At 37.9% G+C, this 25,575-nt stretch overlaps 3 protein-coding genes across 4 annotated transcripts in view; 2 read left to right on the top strand and 1 right to left on the bottom strand.

Annotated features, from left to right (window-relative positions):
• Positions 1-1,401, top strand: part of LOC311292725 (structural maintenance of chromosomes protein 6) — a 39,709-nt gene extending 38,308 nt beyond the window's left edge. The window contains exons 26-27 of the mRNA XM_084412514.1: positions 867-964; positions 1,067-1,401. Of these exons, the coding sequence (XP_084268640.1) occupies positions 867-964; positions 1,067-1,151 (183 nt within the window). The 3' untranslated portion in view covers positions 1,152-1,401. The remainder of the gene's footprint in view (positions 1-866; positions 965-1,066) is intronic.
• Positions 1,402-1,567: 166 nt separating this feature from the next.
• On the top strand, positions 1,568-23,951 carry ppm1la (protein phosphatase, Mg2+/Mn2+ dependent, 1La). Of its 2 annotated transcripts, none has more exons than XM_084411334.1 (4): positions 1,568-1,760; positions 20,822-20,996; positions 21,067-21,228; positions 22,767-23,951. In XM_084411334.1, exons 2-4 carry the CDS (start codon positions 20,960-20,962, stop codon positions 23,114-23,116), a joined length of 549 nt encoding a protein of 182 aa, XP_084267460.1. In that variant the 5' UTR covers positions 1,568-1,760; positions 20,822-20,959; the 3' UTR covers positions 23,117-23,951. The 2 variants fall into 2 exon arrangements, with proteins under 2 accessions (XP_084267460.1, XP_084267459.1); XM_084411333.1 differs by lacking the exon at positions 1,568-1,760 and adding an exon at positions 14,148-15,160.
• Positions 4,028-8,329, bottom strand: otol1a (otolin 1a; the record flags this gene model as incomplete). Its single annotated transcript, XM_084410609.1, has 4 exons — positions 4,028-4,963; positions 5,542-5,613; positions 7,706-7,795; positions 7,885-8,329. The coding sequence occupies 4 exons, from the start codon at positions 8,327-8,329 to the stop codon at positions 4,080-4,082; spliced, it is 1,491 nt and encodes a 496-aa protein (XP_084266735.1). The 3' UTR covers positions 4,028-4,079.
• Positions 23,952-25,575: the final 1,624 nt, after the last annotated feature.

Genomic DNA, 25,575 nt, shown 5'->3' with positions numbered 1-25,575 from the left:
GGTACATCCATTATTTAAAAAAAATAATTTTCTCATAATATATGACACATCACCTCATTTCTCAAAAAGTGTTTGTTCGAAGATGTAGTCTCTCTAAACTAGGGCTGCACTAAATATATCGTTTTATTATCGATATCATGATGTGTGCAACCACATTAGTCACATCGCAGGATGTGCGATGTCAAGTATCGGGATTGTAGTTGATCTGTGATCCGTACGGGCCAGCTGCACCCTGGTTCGCGGATTAATTGCAAAATTTCACCATCAAGTGAAAGTTTATCATTTGCATGTGTTTTTAAGTCCTGTTAGTTTAAACATCAAGCGCAAGAAGACTAACTCAAATATTTTAGGCCTCATCTACAGTTTTTGAGGGCAGATCAAATCAAATCAGACGTTGTTCTTGGTTCCCAATGAAGACCATAGACTGGCATTTTGCAAATTTAGGTTTGTAACAGAATTGCTGATTGTTTCATCAGTTCAGAATCGATTCTTTCTTTTTGAAGACATTAACTTTGTTGTGCACTTTGATCTTTAAAACTTTGCAGACCTTTTACCTTCACAAACAGCCATTTTACACACTGCATGAAAGGGAATATTCAAAAAAGTATAATGGGGCACGTTAAAAACTGCATGTCACACTGAAGGACTCTGCTGTCACTGCTTGATGCGTCAAGTACCCAATAACATGTCGAATTAATGTCATGCTTAAAAAGATATTACATCCAAATCAAAATGAATTTGAATTAAGTCTAAAGAGCATTGTGTGAATACAAAAAGACATTTGTCATGGCGACTGATGCGAATCATGTGACTGGAGTCATGATGAAGTGTGCAGCCAGTCACTCTAGTGTGTGTGTGTCTCTCAGGATATGGTGAACCGGCGAATATCGATGGATATGATGCTTAAAGTCGCTGCCAGTCAGCGGTACCGGCAATTCATTTTCCTTACGCCGCAGAGCATGAGGTAAAGAGCTTCTCTGGTGTTAATGTAAAACTGGAGTTGGATTAGAAGACATTGCCTTATTCTTACACTTAATAACGTACTGTTCTGCTTTCCATTTCCCAGCTCGCTTCCTGTAAACAACATGATCCGCATCCTGCGTCTCAGCGACCCTGACCGTAGCCAGTCGAGTCAGAGGAACTCAGAATAAAGCTGCTGTCTGCTGAACTGTGGTTTACACCACTGCACTTTACAGTTCCATCTATACCTATACATGTTTACAGTTTTCTTTTTCAAAGTTGTACATTTATAGTTATTTAAGACCAAAATTTGCAGGTTCTGTTTAGTGCTGCACTTTAAATTTTTCTAAAAAATAATAGTTTTTAAGTTTTATAATACAGTTGTTATTACAATGTTATTCGCATTGGTTGTTAATTGGTTGAATAAACCTTTTGAATAAGTCATTTTTTACTTCATTTGTTTCAGTCTTCCATTGTTTTAGTTTTATCAATTTAGAAATTAAAATATTTCCTTTTTGAACTTTATTTTGTTCAAATGGGAAACATTTTAATTTCTAAATTGATCAAACTAAACCAATCATCTGTCACTTTATTTTGTTCATTCATTGTACCACTGTGGTCTATTTCATGAAACTACCTTAACTCTTTCCCTGCCACTGACGAGATTCTCCAGCTTTCTGTATTTCACTGTTCTACGGTAGGGGGCGCCATTACACATCTGAAAGAGTACTGAATCTCCTCATCAATACACTGGTGAAGAAGAAGCAGAAGCAAGCCATAGAAGCATTGCGTACGCACATGTGAGCTAACATGTTTATCAACATTAAACAGCATATAAATCAAAGCTGCCTAATGTTACAGAATGAAATGTCGACCCAGGACGAGCTATAGGACTGTGAAGTTTTAGGGGTGTTGATGGACTCGATCTACTCCATCTGTGTTTTGATCATTGGTCTGAATCTGATCCAGACATAGTTTTTGACACAAATACGATTTTCTCTGCTTTTTGTTCAAATTCAAAATGTTGCTCTTTTTAATGAATTTTTTTTTTTAAGGAGAGACTCTGTTTTTTTTGTTTTTTTTTACAACAGAATATTCATGGGCCATGATTATTATTTTTTTTTTCTGAAAATGATCAATAATCCTGGTGCTGGCTGGCAGCTTTATAAAACAAACGCTGGCGGGGAAAGTTAACTATTTCATGGCTACCCCATGTAAGGTTGAGTTTAGATGGAGCAAACTAAATTCAAGGTTTTTTGGCTTCAAGAAGATTGTTTTTTTTGTTATGCAGTAAAGCCACTCCCTTTGTATCTCTTATCTTTATCTCAGCAAATTGTTTGTTTATTTGATACATTTAGAATATATAAAGATTTTAAAACTTAGACAGGAACTAAACAGAGTGTTACTGACAGACTGTGAAGAGAGGTGCTGCAACCATGTCAAATATGTGAAAATGTACATATTTTCTTTTAAATTCAGTTGATTCAGTTGCATTAATATAGTCCTAATTTCTTTCAGCTGCATTCTCACACATGTGTGGCTGCAGCTGTTTCTTCCTGCCTTGTAAATGTGTTTATAATCATTTTCATACCGATTTCTTAATCTTCAGCAGAGAAGCGAATTGTGCCGACTCGTGAGAAGTGACTCATCTGACGATCTCCATGTTTCATGGTGGTTGGCTGTTCACACTTCTGTCTTCTGAATGGGCAGAATGCAAATAATGCTGTGAATTGTGGTTTCCCAGTGCAGTTTATGATACAGTCACAATGGCACTGATTCAGTTCTGTGCTAATCTCTGAGCTTGTACTTCAGATGCGATAAGCATCTGTCTCTGTCAGTGAGCCTCTTACTTATTTTACTGATCAGTTCCTCTTTGTTGATTCAGCTTGTCATTGGTTAAATCCTGTCATTTCTTTGAGGCGGTTCCCCTTGATAAATACATTTGTGGTTTTTGTGATTGATTGGTGTGCCAACTGGCGACTGAACATTTAGCATTTTTTGTTGCCTGGTTGGACTGGTTGCTCAGTCATTGTTCATTGTTCCCTAATGTTCAAACATGTTAACCAAACAATTATTTAAAGTGAAATCAAAATTAGAGCTTTGTGAATTTTTGTCTGTGTGTTATCTTTATTCAGATATTTATATGGTTATAGTTACCAAAGCCACCTTTTAGCAGAAACATGCATTTAATAATTTTATAGTATTTCTTCTCTGGAAAAAATAGACCAAAAATAATGATGACTCGTCATGCACTACACAGATTGTCGTCCAATCAAATCCTCCCTATAATGAGAATGTCCATCCCCCTAATACGACCTGTGACCAACAAACATACAATTATGGTCACGTTTTATTTTAATGGTCCCTTTTGAACATTCTGTTGACTATAAGTAACTTTGCAACTACATGCAAACTAACTTTCATTAGAGTATTAGTAGTCTGTCTGCTTAATGTCTGCTAACTCTTTATTATGATGCTCCTCCAACAGACATCTGCTGACTTTAAGTTACTTTGCAACTACATGTCAAGTTATTCTAACCCTACCAGTCTACTAATACTCTACTAACACCCTAATGAGAGTTAGTAGACATGTAGGTGCAATGTTACTTATAGTCAACAGAATGTGTTAAAGGGACCATCAAAATAAAGTGAAACCCAAATCAGAAATCATGGCTGTGATGTAAAGCCTATTTGATTTTATAGGTTAAAAAAATTATCACTTATAATCAACAAAACTAACACTTGTATTTATTTTAAAAGAAATTAACAAAAAAATTACAAATCATAGTGTGAACTTTAGGTAAGAAAGCAAGACCAAAATAAAGCATAATTTATTTTATTGCATAAGCTGCCAGTTGTATAAATATGTTACGACCTACACAAATAGCTGCCACAAATCATCAGCTTATTAAAAAAAATAAACACAATCAAGCAACGATTGTTCTGGTGATAAAACAGGTAGCATAATAATTAGTGGCTGTACAATTAACTGTTAGTAGACAAATCTAAGTTCAGGGCTCAAGTATTTGGGTAATATAAGTGTCTTCCAATTCACCCCTACAAAACAAAGTCTAAAGGTCTAAAATGGTTCATCCAGAGGTCAGTGCGATTCCTGGCCATCAGTCCTTGGTGGCATCAGCATAGAGCAGGAATCCAGAGAACGTGCTGTCGTCCTCGCTGCTGGAATAAACACCGTTCCAGTCCCGCAGAGTCTCCAGCCATACCTGGTCTCCAGATGATAGGCGAAGCACTGCCATGTTGGAGGCCTGGTCAATGTCCTGGCCATAAAGGGAGTCACGAGTTCGCAGTTTCCGAATGCCGTTCACCACCAGGGCTGCGCGCAGGGGGCGATTACGCACGGTTATGTAGTAGGAAAAGACGTAAACACCCCCATGAGTGCAGTTGAACTTACTGCCGTGGGGGTCCCAGTGGCCCTCCTCATTGTAAATGACTTTGTCAAACTTGATAGGCAGGCCAGGTGGCGGGAATGATCGGCTAGGAAAAAGACCAACGCTAAAGGCTGAACGCTTCTGAACGGCAGGTTCGCCTGGAAGGCCTTTGAATCCCCTAACACCTCGTGCTCCCTTTAGGCCTCGTGTGCCTTTCATCCCTGGCATTCCCCTCTGCCCTGGTGGTCCATGAGGTCCTGGAGGACCAGGCTCTCCCTGCTTACCTGGGGGTCCTGGGTCTCCCTTCAGCCCCTTAGCCCCAGGAAGCCCATCTGTGCCGTTCAGACCTGGCGCACCCATGTCTCCTTTTGGCCCTTGAGGCCCTGGCTCCCCCATACTGCCTTTCTGCCCTCTCTCTCCAAATGGACAGTCTCCTTTGTCACCCTTCTCCCCCTTGATGCCATCTGGTCCGGGGAGGCCAGTCAGTCCTTGTATGCCAGGCTCACCCACTTCTCCCTTTGTTCCATTCCAGCCGGGCTCTCCCCTGTCCCCTGGGTCTCCTTTCAGCCCGGGTAAACCGGTATCTCCTTTGTCTCCTTTGAGGCCCATTTCTCCTGCACACATTAACATAGACTAGAATTCGCAATTTAAGGCCAATTCTTTACTGTTCTAAAAGGCTACTGGTGAACACATTTACATTTTTTTATGTATTTAGAGAATATAGTATCGCTCAGTTTCAGTGTACCTGGTAAGAAATTACACATTGTAACTAAAAAGGATGATTATCTTCGCCCTTATTATGGATTCAAGTATTAAGCTTGATAAGGTCAATGTAAATGTAATGAAAGACTGTAAACAAACCTATATCAGTTAGAAAGGTGTGGTCAAAAAGACTGATGACTTTGAATATGATAAAATATATAAATATATAAAATAAATACCAGTAGTTAGATATTACTTGTAACCCTAAAGCTCTATATTATTTCAACCCCGTTTAACCACAGTTAATTTGCATTTCTTATACTTTGATAACTGAGTAAATTCTGATAGTACTTCTATATATATGTAGTAGTAGTAGTAGTAGTAGTAGTAATGGCACAGTTTCCTGAGAACAGTCCATAAATCAGCATAGCAAGCATATCATAAAGTGCATCAAAGACTGGGTTAGAGCTTTTGTCACAAATGAATGTACCTTTCTCTCCTTGTTTCCCAGTAACACCGGGAATCCCAGGTAGCCCACTCACTCCAGGATCACCTTTCTCTCCTGAAGGAGGAAAGGAAATCTGTCTACAAATGTTTTGCACGTCTACTCTTTACCGACACAGTGATTTTGAATAGATCTCAATCCTTAAGAATACACAAGGCTCACAAGCAAACAAAAACCCTGAACACTGGTGTGTTTATTAACTTCAGTGGTTACTCCAGCTTGCTCAGGCTAGAAAGAGGGAAGAATCAGAGATAGAGAGCTCTAGGCACACAATTTTGCAGACGACCTTTTGTGCAATCTCAGGGTACTAGCATTGCCGGTTTCAAGACAAACGGTTGGTTTTGCCAACTTGTGTGAGCATGCAGGACTACAAGAAAGGGAAAGGTTCAGTCTGTTTGATCTAGGCGTGGCAATTGTTTTTTCTGATATGGACGTAGGAGAAGCCTTAAAAATACACACAAACTCCATGTAATTCTCCTTAGATAAGGTCAAGGTCTTCTCTGGTGTTTGTCCTTGCAAAACAAAGATATTTGTATACACATTCAACATGATTTCCCTAATCCTTTGTTTATAACTTTGGATAGACTTAACTACAGAAGATGTGAAAAAAAGAATGATGGTCCTTGTGTAAACCGTATTTGGCTAAATTCCTTTTGACTCTTTTATTTGGAATCTTAAATGTAAAACTTACGATTATAAGATCTAATATCTTTGATACAACAGTTATTTCCAGTCCTTGAGTTTGATTGGCCAAGCACCGTTTGAAGAGTGCTGAAATACAGTCCAACTACACTGGGAATTTTCACTGATAGTATTACTCTTCTTGTTTGTGCTGGTGTGTTCTAGACAGACTGTCAGTGTGTGTGGGGATTTCTCAGGTTAGATCATTACCAAAGACTATAGAATTACACTTAAAGGAACTTTGTCGTTACACAGTTAGTAGGTCATTGAATCAGTCCCTCAACCTTTTAGTCTCTCCATCCAAATACGCCTACAGCCCTACTATATAATAGGAGTAGGGACAGCACGTGAAATGAGTAGTGTGTCCAAATTTGTAGTTCTCATAAAACAGTGCCCATGTGATAAGTACCCAGATAACGTACTTCTGCTGAGATACCAAAGTTCACATCCACATTGTCACGACATTCTGATTTCGTTCATACTATATAGAATGTACATTTTTAATGGTCGCAAAGTTCATTCCTTGTCAAATGTATGCGATTTCAGACGCAGTCGCTAATTTATTTAGAAACAAATGTATTATGAGTAATAAGCTATGTTTCCATCCAAAGTTGCGAATTTAACTTCTGCGCAAACTTGGAATATTGCATTAATCATTTGCATCTAGTGAGTCGACGAACAAAATCGTTACTTTCTTATAAACTGTCGCTAAATATCACTAAGAAAAATGGAAGTAACTACAGTTAGGAGAACCCAATTTTCATATATAATAAATTACTTGCGCCTCAAGAGTGTGCATACGAAATGCAATAAACACAGTCTCTTGCTTTCGGAGGCGGATGCCTGCTGTTTGGGGATGCAGACGGTGACCCAAGACAGTTCTGGGAGGTAATTATACCAAACCACTTTGGAACCTTGACAGATTTTGCTCAGGCATTTCAGATTCTGTGCAATGAGATCGGTCTGCGTCCGCTGCTTGGTCCAGGTATGCCATCCCATCGCAAAGTCACTTTTGATGCACATCAAAGAATTTATTCGGGAAATGTGTTTCCATTGTAGTTTATGCGCAGGTTTTCAATTGGCCGATGGATGGAAACGCCATGATGCGTATATGTTTTAGAAATTCATACGCATTATGGCGTTTCCATCCATTTTTATGCGATATCCCAAAATGTGCATAAAAATAGGTGAATGGAAACATATCTATTGAATGGTTCACTCAACCAAATTCGTTCAAGTTCAATGGTTAATTAAGGAACTACTGTTTGTTGCTCGGAGACGCAACAGTTGATTCTGCTTTGGCTTTGTTATGGGACGATTTTGTTCGGCAGAGCAAAAACAGACAAAGTGCCAATATTGTGTCTAAAATGTGAAGTACTCAACATTTACGTCTTGTTTACTGAACTCTTTTTATCATCCCTTGCTCATACTTAACTTGAACACAAGCACATGACATTACCATACTGACCATTTTCTCCATGTGACCCTGGAGCACCAGTGAGTCCCTCTTGACCTGGAGGTCCAGAAGGTCCCATCTCCCCCTTTTCCCCTGGAATGCCTTGCAAGATTACAAATGTGCGTGTTTAGTTTAATGTTTCATTTGATTCAGTTTGCGATCCACTAGGCAATTACCACTCATCATCTTACCCGCCAATCCCTTTTCTCCTACCGGTCCTGGAGGACCTCTCTCTGGTGGACAACACTCACAGAAGTTGAAAAAACACTCGTTGTAGTCCAACGTGTAGTTCCCAGGGCCCGCCCCAGGAGGAACCATGGCCTCCGTGTGGTAGTCAGCAGAATAAGCGTCGCTGGAGTATGTGGTGCTGTCGGTGGGGGGAATAGAGTACGCATCCATCATGGAGTCTGTGACTTCCTCGGTGACGCCGATAGCGGTGGGGCTCACAGTGGTAGTGATCGAATGGGACCCCAAGCGGGCGGGCGGCTGTGGAGGACCTCCTTCATCTCGAGGCGGAGGCTTCTTAGTGGGTTTCAGTCGCGGCCACTGTGTGGTCTTGGATAGTGATGCTTGAGTCCCTGTTGTTAGCTCCAGCAAGGCCATCAGCAGGATGACAGGGTGGAGAATATTGGGCATTGTACCAATAGCTGCACACAAACCGCAGCTAAATGCACTGAGGACAGAAGTGGACACTAAATGGACGTTGATAAACTAGGTCTTTACATTTTCTAAAAGAAAAACGTTGTGCTAATACTTACCTAGTCGTCGATCTTCAGTGCCGCTTCTTCGTTCCCTTCTCTAAGAGAAATCTGCATCCAGATCACTAGCTTTTAACAACCTGTGCCTCCCCGTCCCCCCTTAGTCCAGCCAATGAGAGTGTTTTCTGCAGCATGGGCAGGTGACATACACTTGGCACAGACCGGAGGATTTGATACCTGAGGAGAAGCTAATGTGATGGCTTTAGAAAGTAACATATCAGTCCACCTCATTCTCATGCATCTGTTTCCCTAGTTATGTAAGGACAACTTAAAGTGCAGATGTTTACACATCATGGGCATACACACACACACACCTGTCTGTATCCTCTTCATTTTTCATATGACTAAGAATCAACAGGAATTTATTTGATACAGTAATAATGTCATTTACAAAGCTGAATTTTCAGCATCATGAAATCATTCTAATATCTAATGTTTAAAACATTTTTTTTTTTTTTTTTTAGAAACCATGATACATTTCTCTTCAGGATTCTTTAATCATTAGAAAGTCCAAAAGAAAAGCATTTACTTGAATTAGACTGAATATAATTTGCTGTAGGATTTACTTTTAAATGATTTTCACTCAGAAACTTCTAGTAAATTTCACAAATAATTACAAAGAAATGGCAGGTAACACAGTTAAACATTACGTTTTGAAGAAGAAAGTGATTTACAAGTGTAAATAAGATTTTGTAACAATATAAATGTATTTACTCGCACTTTTGATTAATTTATGCATCATTGCTGAATCAAATTTTTATTCCTCTCACAAAAATTTTTTATGGATCCCAAACTTTGAATGGTAGTGCAAATGTTTATGTATTGCATATTCTAAAATATAACTGATCACATCAGCCCATGAACGCCGATGCTCTCCTGCAAACTTTCAGAAGCAAAATTGTGTGTTCCACGATGTGAAACAAAAGTTGAGTAAGTCATGATTTTCCCAAGGATCAAAGAGAATCAGAGACTTTTGGGGGATTTTTGAACGGTCTCAGCGGAGAAAACACTAACACTTGGGGGGCGAATGGTCGTGTATCCTAGACGCCTTCAAACCCTTCCATCAGACACACAGTCTACTTCCTAACAGTATAAACGTACAAAATTTGAACGAAGAAACCCCGGGTCAAAACTGCCTTCTACTGAAATGTGGCCTGAATTCTGTGTAACTGGTCCATTTGGCCGAAGCTCAAAGGGAAGCTAAATAATCAAAGCAAATGAGACGTTGGCCCATGAAACAAAGTCATGGCAGTCATTCTGTGGCCCTCCTTCAGGAAATCCAGCACTGGTGACTTTTATATCTCAGGGGGTTACTGACCAGAGTAACCCCAGAGTTAAGATGTGCATCTCGTACATCGATGGGATATGATGTCTCCCAGGTGCAATGACATCATTCAAGGAGAAAACTTTTCAGTTACACCTCCAGTGTTTGTCAGATCAGTGGAGTGTGATTAATGCCTGACTGTGTTCATGACCAAGGTGTAACATCTGGGTATAGTCAAACTCTTCAACAATACACGTTATCTAAACTTTTAGGAAGAAACTTGCTGCCACAAAGCTAGGGTGTTATGGGGTGTTGTAGGTTGTAACCATATCATGTTTGCCTCCACCCATATACAGTATATGAATTATTGGGAATAAAAAAAAAAAAAGTTTTATATTTATATTATTTATATTTGTAATATTAACCTATAATGATCCAAAATAATTATATTTAAGTATTTATGAATAAAAAAAAAACAGGTTTTATCTTAATGTATTTATTTTGAAAATGATTATGATTATGATGTGACTCACATGTGTAAGATGCAACTTACATTGTTTAAGGCGTAAGAAATAATATATTATTGTTACATTACATTTTTAGAAATTAAATAACAATTTTGTTAAAGGGATACTCCACTTTTTTTGGAAATAGGCTAATTTTACAACTCCCCCAGAGTTAAACAGCTGAGTTTTATCATTTTGGAATCCATTCAGCCGATCTCCGGGTCTGGGGGTCCCACTTTTAGCATAGCTTAGCATAATGAATTGAACCGGACAAGACCATTAGCATCTCTCTCAAAAAAAATTAACAAAGAGTTTCGATATTTTTCCTATTTAAAACCTGACTCTTCTGTAGTTACATCGTGTACTAAGACCGACGGAAAATGTAAAGTTGCGATTTTCTAGGCTGATATGGCTAGGAACTATACTCTCATTCCTGCGTAATAATCAAGAAACTTTGCTGCAGTACCATGGGTGAAGCAGGCGTAATGATATGACGCAGCGCCTGATAATAGTCCCCAGCTCGGTAGCCTATTATCAGGTGGCATGCGCTGCGTCATATTCCGCATATGTGTTTTGCCGACCGGATCCGGTAAGAGTATAATCTACCAGTTAGCTCCGCTGGTAGCTAAGTGTATGGGGTTTATTGTTGTGATTGGTCGTAGTGTTATCCAATTGCGTGCAGTGAGATTTTCAAATGCACGCTTGGTGCCGCCCCTCGAGCTGGCCGATTTTCATTAGTTGAAGCCAGACCATTAATCTTTTAGATTTAGGTCTGGATTTCCAGGCTAGCCTAAACCTGCGGTCAACTAGACTTTGAACACACAAAATTTCTATGTGTAACCAGTTCTACTCGACCCGAGCGGGATTCGAACCTTGGTCTCCGGCATGGGAGGCGGGCGTCCAGCATCATTCCTAGAGCGCCTCTTGAGATCAGGAGAGTGAGGTTTACAACAGTTACATACGGATACTGTAACGGTTGTGATATGACGTCACATTTTGCGTCTTTTTTATAAACATGAATTCTACATAAAACAAATAGTAATACTTTCAAAATGTAAATATATGAAATCTACTTGACTTTACTGCAAAAATATGCCTCAGCCAGGAGGTCACGCAAGAGGTGATGTATCGATCTTCCACTGGTCAACTTCACGCGATGTGAATTCACAGTTCACCAAACTTGAACTTTTGAATGCAGCGAAATACAAAACTTTTCGGACGAGCATGCATTGCATTTCCAGTCTGATGCATTCGAATGCTTATGAATGGAAGGCAATGGAACGAAATGTGTAGTGGGATCGCCCCTTAAGGCATATAAAAAAATAAAGGGGCGAGACCTGGTTGAGTTGCATTAGAAGTGTCGCCATTTCCAAGAGATGCTGATTTAGTTCCACCCATAATCAAAATTGGCCCATTACATTTCTGAAACACGCTCAAAGCAATTGACCAATCACAACACACTGATCCAGCCGACCAATCAGAGCACATTGTGCTTTTCAGAAGGAGGGGCTTCATAGAGAGGAACTAAACGAGTGTTACTGACAGACTGTGAAGACAGGTGCTGCAACAATGTCAAATATGTGAAAAATAATGTTTTTTGGACATTCAAGCATTAAGCCCTATTCTAGTAGACCACAGAAACAAAATCAAGACTTTGTAAAAGGGCATAACAGGTCCTCAGCAATGACACAGAACAACCATTTTGGGTTCCCCAAAGAACCATTCAGTGAACCGTTTTTAAAACAACCTTTTTTTTTTTCTTAGAACATTTTAATTATCCAAAGACACTTTTTCCACGTTAGGAATGGAAAGTTTCCATAGGAATAAAGGTTCTTTATGGAAGCACAGTTGCCAATAAAGAACTTTTATTTTTAAAAGTGTATCCACTGAAATTGAATACTATACAGGTTTATTAAAATCTCTAACTATTACTAACAGTAGTAGCTAATAGTGATGCTTTCCTTAGCAAACGGCACTGTTTTAGCAGGCATTACCCTCTCCACTTACAGTGCCCATTAGACTGGTCTGACACTGTTTCTGTGTACACAAGGGCACCATTTGGGAGAACGAGATGAGAAGTGTGGGGGGATGCAGTGGGTTGTTACTTGAGCCTGAGATACACACCCTCTCGTTGCCTTTACAGACGCCATATTGAGGCTCAAATGACCTGTGCTAAATGACCAGGTAGGCAAAATGGAAACCATTAGTCAAACCAAAGATCTACCTCACTAAGCTTCCAGTACTAGTGCACCACAAAATAAATCCCATTGGACTTCTATGATGAAACTGAAATCAATAAGATGTGCATCCATTATTCAGCCTCTAGAAGGCCAGCAGTATGCTAAGCACTTTTCTGAATCACAGTTGTGCATCAGTTTATACATGTTTACCTGCTGCATCCCTAAATGGATCCTTCACTGGATAAGTCATGCAACTTCATGTCAGGGCATGATGTAAAATAACTGTTTCAAAGAGTTAAAGGGATAGTTCCTTCAAAAATGAAAATTGACATAATTTACTCGCCCTCATGTTGTTTCAAACTTGTATGAGTTTCTTTCTTCTGTTGAGCACAAAAGAAGATATTTTGAAGAATTTTGGTAATTAAACAGTTGACGGCACCCTTTGATTTTCATAGTAGGAAAAAAATACTATGGAAGTAAATGGGTCAACTGTCTGGGTTTACAGGTTTACAACAGATGTGTCGACAAATGTGTAAAACGCATAGCAGTTCTAAGTTAGTGGCTGACATGTACAGTAACATGGACATTCATTATCTTATTTAACATATGGGAAAAGTGTATTTAGGACACAATTGGTCACCAGTTTTTCACAATACATACAAAATAATAGTCAGAAAAACGTTTTAATGGAACTATAAGATACAAAATATAAGATATATAATGAGAATATATATAAAAAAAAGTTTGCATAAGCCTATATGTTTTATGTATTGTATGATATTTGATACATAAGGCTATTATGGACCATATAGTGATATAGGAGAATAGATGGTGAAAAAAAAAAACATCAATTTGATGGCCCAAACTGAAGATAAAAATATGCAATTTGGTGCATGTGTTGTTATTTAAATTGCCAAAAAGTGAGATGAAATTCTGATAGCTTGTAATGTACAAATAAATGTTCCTCAAGAGAGTGTTGTATCATTTTATACATTTAAAAAAAAAAAATCTAGAAAATTATATATATGGATAATATAAAAGATTGTGTACAACAGGTAAAGTTTTGATAATTTAGAGGATTAAGAAATTCATCAAATATGATTCAGAATTTTTTTTTTTTATGCCTTTGTATGTTCATTTTAAATAATCTTACAGTGTGGCAAATTACTGCAAAATTGTACGAAAAAATTGTTTGACTACTTTTAAGTGTGCAAAAGAATGCTTAGCTATTAGCAGTTTAACTATTTCTTCCAAAACCTTTTAGCATTTTCATTTTCATTTGCCTTGGTTTTGACGAAAATAAAAACAAAAATAAATTAATGCTAACCTAATTACAAAAAAAACAACATCTAGATGAAAGAAATATTAGGCCTAAACCATTCTTCTCTAATTTGTCGTACAAACCCAACAAAAAAAATCTACTAAAAGTTCTAAAAAAATAAATAAAAAAAATACTGAAAATAATTTACGTTTCACAAGACTTAAGACTTGCACAAGACCCTATAAAAAATGGCTAGGCTACAACAAAGTACAAAACAAAACTTAAATTCTGCAGCCAGTGTCAACAGCCTGGCCCTGTTTTTTTGTTTGTTTTTTTAATGCATGAAAGAACAGTAACACCAATTGTCCTCATTGTCGCACCAATAACAATATAACAATACTCCAGGGTCCTTCAGTCTCTGCATGGCCCTGTTTTTCTCCTGAGCACAGCTATGCATGACGTCACGACCTTTCATAGTCATCGATTGGTACGTCACGTTGCGGCATCGGTAATACAAAAAAAAAAAAAAAAAAAACGTTTGTTGAAATGTAGTCTGACGTAGGCTTCTCAAGCTAACGGACAGATATGATGTAATTTCTTCAGTGTTTGTGTCTGTTTCCCGGTGCTGCTGCTGCAGTCAGTCGGTCGGTCGGTCACGCAGCGCGCGGAGGAAGTCAGAACAGCAGCATGACATGTGCAGTGACGAATTAGCGATATATACAGTGCTTTGAAACTGTCAGTGACGCACGCGAACGGGCAAATAACAGTCAGTTTGGAGACTCGTTGAAGACGCTAGCTAGCGGCACGGATGGCTTTATGGGAGGGAAAGGATTCGCTGTTGTTGGGGGTAATGGGATCTGTGCGGTTATATGCAGCCCGTCGGTAGGGCAGAGCAAAACCATACTGCAACTGAAAGCACCGGGATCTCTCTCCATCTGCAGATTATAATATAACCGCCGGACATTTAGGCGTTTGCGTCGCTGTGTTCGGGCTTTCAGGTGGGATCTCACACGTCGGGCTGCAGATGGGCTTTAATATCGGTCAAATGAAGTAATTTGAAGCCCATACTCCAGTCCCCGTGTGCAGTCTTGAGCGTGTGATGATAGGAGACACAATGACGCTTTTGTCTCTTTTGGGTCGCATCATGCGTTATTTCTTGCTCAGGCCAGAGACCTTGTTTCTGTTGTGTATAAGCTTGGCCCTTTGGAGTTACTTCTTCCACACGGACGAGGTGAAAACCATCGTTAAGTCCAGCCGGGATGCCGTGAAGATGGTGAAGGGGAAAGTGGCGGAGATGATGATGAACGACAGGCTCGGCGGTCTGGATGTGCTGGACGCGGAGTTCTCCAAGACATGGGAGTTCAAGAACAACAATGTCGCGGTGTACTCGATACAGGGCCGAAGAGACCACATGGAGGACCGCTTCGAGGTCCTCACCGACCTGGTCAACAGGAGCCACCCTTCAATCTTTGCCATTTTTGACGGACACGGCGGGGAGGTAAGAAGTGTGGATGCTGAGGAGAGTCGTCGTGAAAGATTTACATACGAAACGTACGTGCGGTTCCCAGGACGATACGTTACCATTGTTGACATGTTAAGCGTAAAAATAATGTTCGAGTAACGTTAGGAATTGGTTCCCAAAATAACCAAACACGTTCTGTGTTATTTGGGACGACCTTCAAAGGAATAGTTCATGCAATAATGTGTTTACTCGCCCTCGTGTTGTTCCAAACCCGTATTACCGACTCACATCTGTGGAACGTAAAAGAGAAAAATACGAAGCAAATCATGGACACTCTTTCATATACTGAGAGCGGATGGGGACTGGATTTCCCAAATGTCAACAAATCTGAAAAAGTTAATAAATTACCAGAGAATTATCACAAAAATCACTTTGAACAGGTGCCGAAGTAGTAGCGAATAAGAGAGTGGATATTCTAACGTTAGCCTAATTCGCAAAATGTTCACACGTTCATGCCTGTATAACCTTTTATTTTACTTCTGGTGTAATTTTACTCCATACAGTGAGTGAATTGTCTTTTGTGTTAGATGGAAGAAAGAAGGTTGTACAGATTTGGAACAACATGAGTGAGTAAATAATGGGTGAACTGTCCCTTTAAGGCTGACTATTTTCAAGAGTTTATACACTAATTCATATTATCAAACCGATGGGCTAATTAACACAAGTTGTCGTTCTGACTTGAATTAGTACAAAAATGTACTGTGCAGGTATTGCAAGTTTTCTGTTTACTTTTTTGTTGTTGTGTTTTTTTTTTTTTTTGTGCTCTCTTAATATGGTATCAGCCATTAAAAATATACTTTTGGTTCTCAATATACTATAAAAATATACTAAATTTACACCTCCCTCGATATACTTATGTTTCAGTATTGCTTCCAAATAATAAACGGTTAACCCACAATATTTATTGGTGTGTTAAAAATGAGAAAACAAACTGCCTTTATAATGGTTATATGAGTACCCCCCCCCCCCCCCCCCCCCCCCCCCCCCAGACATCTGCTTCGACCAGCCTATATGGAGCTCAGACAGATGTTCATGCTTTTGAGTAATGAAATTAACAGCTCACAAGAGCCGATGCATGTGGAAACCTATTAAAACAGCTCAGAAAACTCTTTCATTTGAATTTTACCGATCCACCATTTTCCTCAGCTTTCAAGTCTGTTGTTTCTGGCTCCCACGATCATATATGGAATGCCTCAAATCTATTTATAGTTGGTATTTGTTTAAATGACCAGAGGCCTCCCTGCAATCCAGGCAGTTAATAGATTAAAATGTGCCAACCTCATGCTCTTCGGCCCCTGTAAAAGGTCTTCTAATCTACACTATCTCCTCTCATTAATGTTTGCTGACTCAAACCGTCCTGACATTTTGAGTCTAATCTGTATGTTGATACTGGCTCGTTTTTTGGTTGTGAAAGCCAATGATGATTATTATTTCCTGAACTAAACTCTTAATGTTGGGTAACTTGAGTGCTGGATTTTTTTATTACTACTGTACTTGTTTTGTTATGAGCAGGGCTTCAAATACTGTAGACTTTAATAGGAAAAGAGGGATGAGATGGATTCAGAAGAGCTGACCAGATTAGGATTCTGTATGTTGTAAAGAAGAAATATAGGATATATATATATATATATATATATATATATATATATATATATATATATATATATATATATATATATATATATATATATATGCATTCTGACTTTTTGTCTCAGAATCGTGTGATATAAGCTCGAGGTATAAAGTCGAAATTACCTTTTCTAATTTTTTCTCTTTTCTTCACAACAGCACCAGAGGAGCAGAATAGCAACACTTTTAGGTTTAATTATACATTTATTTGTCCAGAAATTATAGAGGGAGTCTTTTCCAGCCTCCCACAATGTTCAGTGCATAAATCTGATACCCAAACAAAAGTATGAACACCCCACCAGTCAAAAGTCTGAGCCGATTTTTTTTGGATTGACTTTTTAAGCTGCTTGCAATTAGCAATGATCTTTTTTTATTATTATTTATTGCAGCTGTGAAAGGGCTCCAATTGGCTTTCTTGAACAACAGCCGACTGATCGAGACACCTCAGTAGATGATAGTCAACAAATCATACTTTGGTTAGAATTTGCGCATGTAATCAACATACATGCAAATATAAGTCGTGATTTAAAATGTCAGAAGTGAAAACTAGGTCTGGAAATATTTGATCCAGGGGGCCTGTTAAAAATACCCTGTTAAATAGAGTCTTGTTACATGATTTTGCCCTGTGGTGACTGCTAATGATGAGAGCTCTCGCTAACAGTGACTAGCACAGTCGGCCTAATCAACGCCTCTCTTACTCTTCTGTCACGTGCTCGTCCTTTAGTCCCTGGTGCTCTGGTTTTCTCCTCATTCGAATCTTGAATTAGGCCTGGTAAATTGAGCTTTTAATTAGCAATGGTATAGTACAAAATAAGTGTGAGTTATTGTACACTGTAAAAAAATTATGATCAATAAGTTATGACAACATATGTTTTTATATACTCATTAAAATAAGTTAAGCAATTTTCAACCTTTTTTATAAGTTATATAAGATTATATAAAATATAAGATGAAATAGGCTACCTTAAACATCCAAGTTGATTGTACCTAAACATTTAAGGCAGCATCGTTCAAAAGATTTATGTAATGTTTTTGAAAGAAGTCTCTAAGGCTGCATTTATTTGATGGAAAAATACAGTAAAAACAGTAATATTGTGAAATATGATTACTACATTTAATTAATATTCAACAATAATATTGATCTGCATTGACACTGTTATACAAGAACTGAACTGAGCTGGACGATGACATCATGGTTTACTCCAGAGTGGATATATATATATATAAATGAACTAAATTAATAACTTTTTTACAACAAAAATGAAACATCTGATAGCTAAACATGCTATTTTCTTCTGGAAACAAAGTTTTATCTCTTTAAAGCTGCTTTGAAACAATCTGTATTATAAAAAGCGTTATATACATAAATGTGACTTGACTTAAAATAAATACTTGTTTTTTAGCATCATTACTCCAGTCTTCAGTGTCACATGATCCTTCAGAAATCATTCTAATATGATGATTTGCTGCTCAAGAAACATTTCTTATTATAATTAACCAGTGTTGAAAACAGTTGTGCTGCTTAATATATTTGTGGAAACCATAAAAAATTTTTTAACAATTTATTATTTTTGGTTTTTGCATTGGGAAATTTTGATTACAATAAATCCAATGCAGCAAAAACTGCCAAGATGAATACTTGTAGTAATTTACTATTTATTTAAGAACTATATTTGTGTAGGATTGCAAAGAAAGCTTGTTTCCGACCGAAACATAAAAAAGGTAATTGCGACTTTTTATCTCACAATTCTAACTTTTTGTCTTAGACTCGTGATATATATATATATATATATATAGACTTGCTTTCTTTAAACTTTACATGTTTCATGAGATTGACAGCTGCTATGTTTGAGTTAAACCCGTTAAAGCCCTAAATCTTCCAAACACACACAGGTGCGTAACACCAGTAATAAAGCACTCATTGTGTTGGTGTGTGAATGAAGTAAAATGGCTGCTTGACTGTAGTGTGTTTGCGGTGGGAGGGTCTTGAGCAGAAAGAGGTCACTGCGGGTCACCCCCGCCCCACTGTCTTTGTTCCTGAGACACAATGATGAACATACTTTCAACAATTCAGACTGTGACACCCTGCAAATTGTGCTATTGCCAGGCTCACGATATACTGACGAACATATTGGCCATTGTTGATTGACTACTTTGCCCTTTTCAGATGGTAACTGAAGTCTAACTATGCTAAAGTCATGTAGGCAAACATAATTATTTTGATTATTATGAGATTATATACCTACAATCTGGACAATTTAGGAGGAGCAGAATTCAGCAAGTTCTGAAATGCTCCTCTTCATAGCAACGCCGTGCTATTTACGGGTTTAAAATCACCGCTATGTGCAAAGTGCCCCTGAGCTGTATGTGCTTATTCTGTAAGTGTTCTGCGTGAGCACTGCTTCTGTGTAAATAATGCATGGCTTCACGAGGAGGCTCTGCCGTGTCTTCTCTGAAAAGCAGCAGCCCCGTGTTGGCCGGGAAGTGTGTTTGGAACGAGACTGCAGCGTTCTCTTGGCAGACAGGTATTATGTTTGCTTCTCTGGTTTCATCACTGTATTTATAGCGTGGCATTGCTGAGTCACTGGCGAAGGCTTACAGTTGAAGATGCACAAGGCTGTAGTGTGAGTTGCTGAGAGGAATCCAAACCATCCTGACTGATGATGGGGACAACAGAGTTAGGCGATGGAATAATGCTCTTTGACTCTGTTTTGGTGATCTGGCAGTATTTGGAAAGGGCACTCGATCTCTAGAGACTTTCTGTCCCTTCATCTGTATTCTGCTGCAAACTCCATCTGGCAAGAGCTCTTAGGCCTCTTTTAAAGCGATAGTTCACCAAAAAAAAAAAAAAAGTTCTGTCATCATTTACTCACCCTCATCTGTCTGTCATCTGTCTGTTTATCTATCTGTCTGTCTGTCATCTGTCTGTCTGTCTGTCTGTCTGTCTGTCTGTCTGTCTGTCTGTCATCTGTCTGTTTATCTGTCTGTCTGTCTATCATCTGTCTGTCTGTCTGTTTATCTATCTGTCTGTCTGTCTGTCTGTCTATCTTCTGCCTGTCTGTCATCTGTCTGTTTATCTGTCTGTCTGTCTGTCTGTCTGACTGTCTGTCATCTGTCTGTCTGTCATCTGTCTGTCTGTCTGTCTGTCTGTCTGTCTGTCTGTCTGTTTATCATCTGTCTGTCTGTCTACCATCTGTCTGTCTGTCATCTGTCTATCTATCTGTCTGTCTGTCATGTGTCTATCTATCTGTCTGTCTATATCTATCTGTCTGTCTGTCTATCTATCTATCTGTCTGTGTCAACTTTCTGTCTCTGTCTGTAAATCTCTATCTGTCTGTCTGTCTGTCATCTGTCTGTTTATCTGTCTGTCTGTCTGTCTGTCTGACTATCTGTCATCTGTCTATCTATATGTCTATATGTCTGTCTGTCTCTGTCAACTTTCTGTCTCTCTCTATCTATCTGTCTGTCTGTCTGTAAATCTCTTTTCCATAATTAAAAACAAAAATCATATTCATTAATATTAAACTGTAATGAGAAAGAATATATTATTTAATGTGTGTGGTATTTGTTTTACTGCCTTTCATTTATGCTGATTTAAATATAAAAATCATTATTTTGCAGTAATTCATCATTGAGAATCACAATGAAGAATGGAAATTTCAAAAATTGAATTTTCAGATGAATTATAAATTATATTTACCAGAATCCACTTCAAAAAAACAATTTAAAATAAAAAAAAGGTTCAGTAAATGGATGAAGTTTCCGGAATCAATGAGTAATGCCACCAAATAAGCGTGATCTCAGTATATTGACCAGAATTATAGTGACTTATAATACAGTGGACATAGTTGCTAAAATGTCATGAAAATAATGTCCCAAAAAATCTTAATGGTCTTTAATAAATATAATTTCTTTAGCTTTGGGAGTGAAGCGTGACCTGGACACTTTTGTGAGATTCCTGTTCCTCCGTGAGCTCATCTGCATTTGTTCTTGTTGTCTGTCTCTCAGGCGGCTGCTGATTATGTGAAGGCCCACCTGCCCGAGACCCTGAAACAGCAGCTGCAGGCCTACGAGCGGGAGAAGAAAGACAGCTCTCTCTCCCATCCCTCCATCCTAGAGCAGCGCATTCTGGCTGTGGACCGGGACATGGTGGAAAAGTTCTCCGCCTCTCATGATGAAGCAGGTGAGCAGGGGATGAGCGCGTGTTTTAGGGAAACGGTAAACCATGCTGAACTCGTCCCCTTTGTTTTCAGGCACAACATGTTTGGTCGCCTTGTTGTCAGACCGTGAACTGACTGTGGCGAATGTTGGAGACTCGCGCGGCGTTCTCTGCGACAAGGACGGCAACGCTGTGGCCTTGTCACATGATCACAAGCCTTACCAGCTGAAGGAGCGCAAGAGGATCAAGAGAGCCGGTGAGTTTGCCCACTTCAAGCGGAGACGCTACAGGCAGAAGAGCTGCTTTGGACTTTTGCAACAAACAAACAAAAATTATTCAGCTACCAAAAAAAAAAAAAAAACTTTTTCACATTTTTAAAAATGTATTTACCTTTTTCACCTTGATTTTGTCTTATCAATGATTATGATAATTTTTTTAAGGCCATTTTCTTAAAAGAGATCATATAGTAAAGGGTGTATAATTGAGATAATTGAGGGTTTTTTGAACATGTATCATTTTGTATTTTCTTCTTAGTAGTAGTAGTGTTGTAGTAGTAGTAGTAGTAGTAGTAGTAGTAGTAGTAGTGTTGTAGTAGTAGTGTTGTAGTAGTAGTGTTGTTGTAGTAGTAGTAGTAGTAGTAGTAGTAGTAGTAGTAGTAGTAGTAGTAGTAGTAGTAGTGTAGTAGTAGTAGTAGTAGTAGTAGTTATTTGTTAGAACAACAACAAAAAAATCATTTTAATTTATACACAATGATTTCCAGTGGTTGGTAATTTGATTTGACAGTTGACATTTTATGGGCCATTGCATCATAAAGGCATTTATTATTTATTTGCATACATAGTATTATTATATATTTTTATTATTATTATTATTATTAAAGAAGATGATGATTATAATAATAGTAATAACATTTTTTTTGTTTGTTAAAACAAGTTCTTATTTTTTAATAACATTTTGATTTATAAAACCTGTAAAATAAAATAACTTATTATTATCATAATTATAACTTCTGTTAAAACGGCAATATTTATTTTTAAATTAATGTATTAATAATGATGATAACTTTTTTGTTTGTTAAAACAACGTTATATTTTTTCAATAATCTTTTGATTTAAAATCCCTGTAAAAAATGTAATTATTATTATTATCAATAATAACTTCTTTGTTTGTTAAAACAACAATAATATATATTTTTAAATAACCTTTCGATTTTAAACCCCCATAAAATAACATTATTATTATTATTATTAAGGACACACCAATAGTATTATTACTATAGTAATATTTTTCTTTATGGGCTTGTTTAATTTTTGTAATTTAATCAAATAAAAGTGTTATTTTAATAATAATCACAATAACTTCCCCCAGAGCCCGCTATGGGGTTTTAGTTTTTGTCACCTTTTTCTGATGAGTTTGACCCCTGCATATTATAATAGGAGTTGTGACATTTTCTGTAGTGTACACAATCACATTATTATTTTAATATGCAGATGTGTGCATGTTTAATAAGCTTGATCATTTACCTTTTTTTTTTTTTTTTGCTTATTTACAAAAGTTTAAATGGGGAAAGTCACAATACAGGAGTCTTTTGTGTATTTTAATATGACCGTTTAATTTGAATTACAAATTGGTTAGTCAAAGGACATAATTCTACTTTTCATTTTAATACAGTTATCAGGTCTATTATTAAGACTATAATTTTATGATTTTGAACGTCTTGCACTTGTGGTGGCCTTTCTGGCAGTTCCCGATGACTTGACAGTGTGAATATAACACTGTGATCTCATCCATCAGGTGGCTTCATCAGTTTCAACGGTTCTTGGCGCGTGCAAGGCATCCTGGCCATGTCGCGCTCGCTCGGCGACTACCCTCTGAAGAACTTGAATGTGGTCATCCCAGACCCAGATATCTTGACCTTTGACCTGGACAAGCTCCAGCCGGAGTTCATGATCCTGGCCTCGGACGGCCTGTGGGACGCGTTCAGCAACGAGGAGGCCGTGCGCTTCGTGCGGGAACGCTTGGACGAGCCGCACTTCGGCGCCAAGAGCATCGTGCTGCAGTCGTTCTACCGCGGCTGCCCCGACAACATCACCGTCATGGTGGTGAAGTTCAAGAGCAGCTCTGGGACAAAAACTGGAGAGTAGTTTTACTCCACCAATAAACAGCCTTGATTGTCTTTCCATTAATGCATATCGCTAGATGGTGTAATGTAAGAGACAAACCTTTTTTCTCACAATTACAAAAAACTGGCACACACACGCATGTGCAAACACATGCATTCCCAGTTTTGTTTTTTTCTTTTTGTGTGCGTGCCAAATGGACACTTCAAAAAAAATGATTTGACACTGTAAAGATGACGTATCCTGGCCTTCCTTATGTAGAGCAATGTTATTTGTGAAACAGCAATTGGCATAAATGGCAGAAGGATGTTTATTGCCTTAAAAATGCACTCGTAATATTTTGTTCAGAAGAACAGATCAGAGCTTTATATTTGTGCTCGTTTGTTTTTTTTCCCCCTTGTTTTTGTGAATTAAAGAGCTGATAAATGTATCCAGCTCTTGAATTTGGATGTGCATGATCCATTCATATCAGTACAGGGCATTTATGCCGATTTACACTGGTGCTGCTCATATATAAGTTTGTGTTAGATTAAGAATGTTAATCTTTGATTAAACTTCATAATTGGTCTATGTCCCAGTCATTATTGTGAGAAGGAAGAGTTTTCCAGTCAGTCCTGCTCTTTTAAGTCATTGTTTTAATGGTTATGTGAATACAAATGTGGCCGGATTGAAGACAGTATGTTTTGTCATTCATTTGTGAAGACTGTTGAATTGATTCTGGCGGACAGTCCTCCAAGTTTCCTCCTAGTTTACTGGGATTGGCACCAGCCCTGATCTACACAAACATTGAATTTCTTGCACTGTGTGAAATGTATGTGGGAGATTAAAGCGATAAATAAACCTAACAAGTCAAAGCTCATACTGCTTGTCTTTGTTCTCTCTGATATTGATATGATATTCAGCAAGGACACATACAATTGACAGTAAAAAAAAAATACAAATATTACGCAGCATTTTGTCAACATTGAAATGTGTCTTGAGCATCAATTCATCATATCAGAATGATTTCTGAAGGATCCTGTGACTGAAGACTGGAGTAATGATGCTGAAAATACAGCTTTGCATCACAGGAATAAATTACATTTAAAAATATATTCAAGGTCAGCATAAGAGACTTCTTTCAAAAATATATATATTTTAAACTCCTACTGACCCAAAACTGAATGGTAGTGTATATACACTATAAGGACAAAAGTGTTGGGACACACCTCTTAATTAATGAATTCAGTTGTTTCGATCAGACCCATTGCCACAGGTGTATAAAATCAAGCTGTTATATCCATATAGTGTATAGATTGTAAATAAAAATACAGCAGAACAAACATGTAACGATTCATAAGACATTTTGGTAACACTTTACAATAAGGTTCGATAGTTAGCATTAGCTAACTATATTATTAGCATGAACTAATAATGAACTGCACTTATACAGCATTTATTAATCTGTTTTAATGTTAATTTCAACATTTACTAATACTTTATTCAAATCTTGTTAACATTAGTTTATGCACAGTGAACTAACAATGAACAGCTGGATTTTTACAGCATTTATACAGTAACAAATGTATTGCTCATGGTTAATTCATGTTAGTTAATACATTAACTAATGTTAACTAATGAACCTTATTGTAAACAAATAGAGAAATATCCAAGCTTTGAACTGCAAACAGTTAAGCTGGAACTGACTTGTCCCATTTACTGTGCACTTATTTACCGTCCTCCTAAATACAATAAGGACTTTATTGCAGACTTCTCAGACTTTCTTTCTTTTATTGTTCCGACTACCGATAATCTTCTAATCATTTTAATATTCATGTATGTTGCCCATCTAACTCACTTGCAAAGCAGTTCTCCGAACTTGTTGATTCTTTTCAGTTAAAACAGTCTGTTTGTGGTGCCACACACAGGCATGGTCACACTCTTGATCTAATTTTATCTTTGGGTGTGTCTCTTAGTGGTGTGACTATAGAAGACAACTGTATATCTGACCATAGATCTGTATTTTTTGCTGAAGCATATGCATCTAGCCCTTTCTCTTCTATCATTGAGGCCTCTGGACCGTGTTCAGATGTGAAAGAAGTAACTGATATTTTTAATTATCTATGCTCAAACATCATAAATGAAGTTGCTCCGCTCAGGCTAAAAAGGCCGAAATTTAGATCTCAGCCTTGGCTTAATAATGAAACACGTGCCCTTAGAAAGGCCTGTAGGAAAGCTGAACGCAGGTGGAAGAGAGACAAACTGCAGGTTTCCTATGAAATGCTAAAAGACACGCTCAGCAGTTACCAGCATACAGTTAAAGCAGCTAGAACTAAATACTTTTCAGACTTAATAAGTAGAACAGCACATTGCCCAAGAGTTCTGTTTGGCACAATAAACACTGTGCTAAGCCCGACTACTCCGTCTCTAATAGAATCGACACTTCATACCTGTGAGGATTTCTTGAACTTTTTTGTTAGAAAGATTGAAATAATAAGAGAAAA

Source organism: Rutilus rutilus (genome assembly GCF_951802725.1).
Source record: "Rutilus rutilus genome assembly, chromosome: 6".
NCBI lineage: Eukaryota > Metazoa > Chordata > Actinopteri > Cypriniformes > Leuciscidae > Rutilus > Rutilus rutilus.
Note: the sequence above shows the minus strand (reverse complement) of the source record. Positions and strands in the feature narration are given on the sequence as shown.

Excerpts from the sequence above, each read along its gene's own strand:
- ppm1la (XM_084411333.1), top strand. The coding sequence starts at position 14,762 with ATGATAGGAGACACAATGACGCTTTTGTCTCTTTTGGGTCGCATCATG. Across the intron at positions 15,161-20,821 it reads TTGACGGACACGGCGGGGAG|GCGGCTGCTGATTATGTGAA; the intron begins GTAAGAAGTGTG and ends TCTGTCTCTCAG. Across the intron at positions 21,229-22,766 it reads CAAGAGGATCAAGAGAGCCG|GTGGCTTCATCAGTTTCAAC; the intron begins GTGAGTTTGCCC and ends CTCATCCATCAG.